This window comes from Syzygium oleosum, unplaced genomic scaffold, assembly GCF_021117445.2.
Source record: "Syzygium oleosum isolate NSW1041296 unplaced genomic scaffold, Sole_v2.1 Sole_v2.09, whole genome shotgun sequence".
Taxonomy (NCBI): Eukaryota; Viridiplantae; Streptophyta; class Magnoliopsida; order Myrtales; family Myrtaceae; genus Syzygium; species Syzygium oleosum.
The window spans coordinates 6,662,066-6,667,796 of record NW_026607493.1 but is presented as its reverse complement, the minus strand read 5'-3'; the positions used below and the strand labels follow the sequence as shown (position 1 = coordinate 6,667,796).

Genomic DNA, 5,731 nt, shown 5'->3' with positions numbered 1-5,731 from the left:
GATAAATCTATGATCTAACTATTAAAAAAAATGATTCCGATTCAATGTTAAAACACATAAAATTAGCTCTATCAGAGGACAGATGAAAATATTAGGAGAACCGAGTACAAACACTAAATTAAATCTTGACCGTCACATCTAATGGGAGGAACCCTCTATTTTCAATAATTTGGATTCAATTTAGTACGTATACTACACTCGTGGTGTTTATTCTCTCATTTTGTACTTCCACCTCAACCCATGCATAACAACAAGAGAGAGCCGACCACACCACCACCAGGTCGACCAGTATGCCATTAAAGCCTCACTATGCTTTTTATGAAGTAGCCATGTCGAGATCTGTGCTTTCTCAGGAATGAACTGTCCGTTCAAATCCAGAGATTATGACAGCTAAAATGACATGAATATATGACCCCACCGCCTCATAGAACCGCACTTGGGAAAGGACAGTGATTGTCTTTACTTGCCATCTGAAACTCTACCTGTGTCCTCTTCCTTTCAAAGAGCACATATGTCTATGAGGAAATTCAAAAGGTAAATTCTCATTCACGGACATGATAATTACACTCTCAGTTCACTTTCGCGAACTTTGCATGCAAACAGGTCCAAGAGCCCAGAGAATACAATTTTTCCATATGATGCGAATATTGGAAGCGTGATACATGAGGGTTCAAAGCTTTCAAGAACCTAAATGGGAGAATGCTTTTTCTACATTAAGAGAGAGGTACAAAAACACAGAATATGAGAGACAGACTCCGGCGAGCATTGTCCATAACATAGCCTCCAACGAGATGTATGGGCTCAAGAAGAAGATCACTGCAATCGATGCACTCTGCCAGACTTTAAGCTGCGCAAATGCTCCTTCCTGTCCCCAGAAGCAATCAACATGCACAAACAATCATGCTTGGATGATGATTCATATGAAATCAGAAAGAAACAACTCAGATACACCTACCCTATATATTAAATGCATGTAATGCAAGCACTTTGCTTCCTGAAAAGTTAGGCAAGCGACAATACAAAGTAAATGCACGTTCACACAAAAGCTCTCGATATTGATACCGGATGGTAGATGAAATTTCGTAGATCACAACTCAGAAGTTCAATTGAAGTGAGTAACAAGCCTAATTTGACTCTTTACAAGGGATCGTTTGAAGTTTTGAAATTCACTGGCAGAATCCTTCATCGTACTTTATGTTCATGCATGGAATACTAGAAAAGAGTCGTGTCTCAACTTTTTTCTTACCGTATCGCTCTTGAAGAGCAATCCAAGAAGAGCATTCAGTTGTGTATTAAGAACACCGTCACCAATTCCCAAAATTCCAGCCAGTACAAGAGGGCATATAATCTGAAACACTCCGCTAAAGCTGCATTACAACATCACAACAGTGGAAATAGATGCTTCAGATCACAATGTCGATTAGAATTTGCTCCAGAACTCAATCTGAGTAAAGAGAGAACCTGCTTTTCACCAACATCCAGATGAACGCAGATGCGTGAAGAAGAGCGCCACCGGAAACTATCCAAGTAATTGATGTAAGACCAGAGGTGAGACGACCAGCAGCCAGGGAGCACTGAGAAAGATACACATATTAAAAAAATAGATTATAATATTGCAGTATATCCAAAAACCTACAGTTCTGCAATGGATATGTAAGCTAACATAACCACTTTTACAGATCAACCAACTGGAAATTTTTTTTTTACTCAGGCAGGCTAGTTGCTGCTATTCCAGTATTAGGTCCTAATGGTAGCTTGTTCCTGAGAATAGCTCTCCAAGTAGACCTCGAGTACAAAAATCACTCATGGACTAATAATTTGCAGGATTCATGCAGCAACACAAAAAAATAAAGAATATAACACTCAATAGTCCATGATGCACATGTCAAAACTAAAAAAGGACAAAAGGAAACAACACCCATAATACTTTTGCAAAATTAGTTTGTTCACAAAGTAGAAAAAGACATAAAAGTAATGAAATTGTCAACGGCTAAGAAGAAAGTGAAGATTCAAATCTTGCATGCATTTAAATACTTACTATAGCATCAAAAGAAGAAAGTGAAGATTCAAATCCTGCACGCATTTAAATACTTACTATAGCATCAAACGCCCCATAGACGACCATGGAACCAGCTACACCAGACTCCCCAAGAGCCGGTTTGACAATGTCCTTCGTGAATTCAGCCCTAAGATATCAAGATGGTTTATTAACTGGTGCTTAGGAAAACCGCAATGTAACAAACATCAAGGTTTGAAGGCACGTGAGTCATTCAATTTAAATGAAACATTAAAGACCTTGAATCACCACATCAAGCAATGTTACACTCTGCATATAGTACCATGCAGATAAGCCGATTGTATTGTCACAGAACCTTCTCCTTTTAAGATTGAGATCATATTGTGCACAACCTTGGTTCAACTCATCACTGGCATATTAACGTAATCATCTAGAGCATCTTCAAATAATGTTCTCATAGAAACTGATGGGAAGAAACAGAGAATAAAACAAGCACGATTAAGATTGATTTAGCAGGCATCCATTATTTGACTTTTCATTAACAAGTTGATCAAACCAGACATATTTGTTTAAGTATGTTCTGTTGTAATTTATGCATTGGCAATTTTTTCCATGGCACTTACCATGAACTCGCGTAAATGGTAACACAACTTGGTGTGAATCAACAATTGTAAAACCAATGCAAAAGTTAACAACTTCACTGAAAGTATTCGATCTCCATTAGGGTGACAGCGCTTTATGGGATGGACTACTTGGTGTTTAAGTACCGACAGGTACGCATACAACTGTACCTCCATGTAATAATTCTTCAATGAACTTGCTTTATGACTATAATTAAAGGATAAAATGACTTGTGACTTGTTTAAGGCGCTTTGGACGTGTCAAAGGATAACTTAAGCAAGATTTCAAGAAATTGCATGCATCAAAACAAAAAATCAATGACTGGCATATGCATGTTCTAAGATACAGAGTAATGTAGTACTTACCAAACAAATGCTTGCTGCAGCCCTGAATATGCAATCAGTGGGATTACCAGAAGCATTCGTACGTCAAACAAAGGAGTAATCACAGACTTTGATAGAGACACCAGAGAAGAACGGAAACTAGCAGGGAATTCTGGGGAAGCTCTTTCTTCTCTACTGTCTCTTTTTCTCAAGAAACACATAAGTATGGTGCCGAAGGTCATACTGCAAAGAAACACAATGAACAGTAATGTCGTTCCGCTTGCACTCCCGTCCTACATTTAAGGGAAACAAAATCCACAATGAAGGATAATGACACTCTTAGAATCAAGGGAAGATAAGAACAAATGCAGAAACACTCGTTATAATCATCTTTCCATTCGTAAGAAAGGATCTCACTGAAAGGCAGTATTGATTGCCTTTTATAAATGGACAAAATGAGAAAAAATCACGCAGTATGATTATGTATGTTAATGGACAAGCAAAAGAATCGAAAAACAAAGAAATGAGTAAGGGAATGCCCCATACAGATTCCTCTCTAAAAACAGCTAGTGACATTAGAAAGTTAACAGAAGGATAGAAAAAAAGAAGGAATGAGTAAAGGGGAGGAAGCCAAATACCGTTTCCTCTCTCAAAACAGCAAGCGATACTAGATTCCCAACAACCTGCAAAGACATGGTCAAAAAGATCAGGACAACATGCTGGATGTTTCAGATAAAAAGCCTATCTTTAAAAAATCAATTAGCAAATTTGACCTGATGACTGGCAAACATTCCCCAAAATTCTCCATTAAAGGCACCAATAATTGTTCCTTCATGTAAGCTGCAATCTTTTGCATGAGTACGTGCAGTCGAGGTGAGATATGTCCCCTGATAGAAAAAAATTACGTAAGGGAAAAAACAGATAGCAAGATAACAGCAGTGGACCTGAAATAAAGACAGACTGCGTTTACACACAAATCAAGAGGAAGCAAATCCACCTGCCCAACCCATATTATTGACGCAGCAAACCCAAGATATAAAGAAGCTGGAACCATTGTGTACCTGCATCAGGAACAGCTAAAAGATGAAGAATGTGCAGTCCACCACAAAGTTTATGAGTAAATGAACAGAAACGTAAACTGTCAATTTCTTTTTCAGCCCAAAACTGAACCGTCTAATTTGAAAACTAAGGACGTCTTCACCATCTCTATCTGGCACTTTCTATTTTGTTTTGGCAAGAAAGGGGCTTTATGATGGCCAAAAGATCGATAGCACTACTGAGTACCCCTCTAATCTACAGATCCACAGTATTTCTGCATTTGCACTAAGTTAGATGACGAGCTATGCCTATGAGCTAACTAACTAGATTTCCGAAGTACATAGTAATCTGCCTGCGACAACATCTCATTAAGATGCTCAGAGGCTATTATGTTTACCACAAGCAACCTCATATACCCCCATTGTGGGGAAATAAAAGGCATGACCAATGTATACAATAAATTCACGGACTCTTTGAAACACCGGGACCGGAAATTTTTATAAGCAATCGGGCTGAGTAGTATAGACAACCTACAGACCCAGAAGGGCATACCAGGATGGTTTCAAATTCGCTGCTATGAACAGCCAGTACCCAGTAGTCCCAAGAAGAATAGCATTTTTGGGACCCAATGAACGAACCACCAGAGAAGCCACCAAGGAGAAGAATGTGAAGGACACGTACAATATCCCAAGCGAGATCGTGCCCAAATTATCCGCCTGCAACAAAAATCAAGAAACTCATCAAACCAAAACGCAACGTCAAACGAACAAAAAAAAAAAACATTCCTACAAGCAACCTCAGACCCAGAATTGCAAAATCTGCCTCTGGGTTTTCATCTGAAGACCGTCGATTTCTTCTCTCAATTCACCCAAAATTCCAACGAAATCGACTCGGAAAACTCACAGTGTTCACGGTGCTCTCGAGATTCTGAGCAGCGCCGTAGGCCGAGAAGATGAGCAGGAACCCGCAGCTCAGGACATGGACATCACGGGCATGGCCCCTCGTAGGCGACGGAGCCGGCGGGGCCTCGGCGGCGACCAACGGAGCCTCCTCGTCGCGGTGGGAATCTGCGGAATCCATCTCTCTCTCTCTCCCCGGACCCTGACTTCGCCGTCGCAGCGACCGCCTATATAACCGCACGGGCGCCGGGTACGGTCCACGAGGGTGGGGTCAAAACAGCACGAAGCGTGCGGCCGGCGAGGACCATGATGGGCTACGCGACGACGTAGGGAAGAATCGTCGACATCAACACATGTTCAAGAAAATTTAGAAAAATCGGGACAGCAGGAGGAGGAGGAGTCCGAGGGGATCAAAAGGGAGGGAAAGAATCATGGGATCGGACAAAGGAGATGAGGACCAGAGGGGAAAAGGACGAGGGGCGGGAGGGCGACGGCGAAAGGAGCGTTTTTGGCGCAACCCGGAGATGACTTCGCCGTGCAAGGGATGTCCCTCAACTGCTGATCGCCCGTCGCGGGCGGGCTCGAGAATAAAATTTTCCTTCTGTTTTTTCGATACGATCTCGTCGGCATTTTTTACCCCGTTCTTTTTTTTTTTGTCCACCCCAAGAAAACGTCCCGAGTGTTGCCGTCGGTGACCAAATCGATAAGAAGTTCGGTAGACAGCCGACGGGAGCAAGATTCGCTAAGTTGACCAGGAAGCCAACTTTAGTCGATGAAGCGAGAAAGATGAAGCAAATGTCGACGATCGAAGATCAACTTCGCCGGCAAAAGAA

General features: G+C 41.4%; 1 protein-coding gene across 1 annotated transcript; it reads right to left on the bottom strand.

Moving 5' to 3' along the window:
• Window positions 1-518: 518 nt before the first annotated feature.
• On the bottom strand, window positions 519-5,501 carry LOC115673652 (UNC93-like protein 3). Its single transcript, XM_030595876.2, has 10 exons — window positions 4,903-5,501; window positions 4,552-4,715; window positions 3,959-4,022; window positions 3,735-3,848; window positions 3,600-3,644; window positions 3,004-3,254; window positions 2,096-2,186; window positions 1,462-1,574; window positions 1,247-1,367; window positions 519-865 (listed from the first exon to the last, which is right to left on the bottom strand). Exons 1-10 carry the CDS (start codon window positions 5,077-5,079, stop codon window positions 680-682), a joined length of 1,326 nt encoding a protein of 441 aa, XP_030451736.2. The 5' UTR covers window positions 5,080-5,501; the 3' UTR covers window positions 519-679.
• Between the last annotated feature and the right edge of the window lie 230 nt (window positions 5,502-5,731).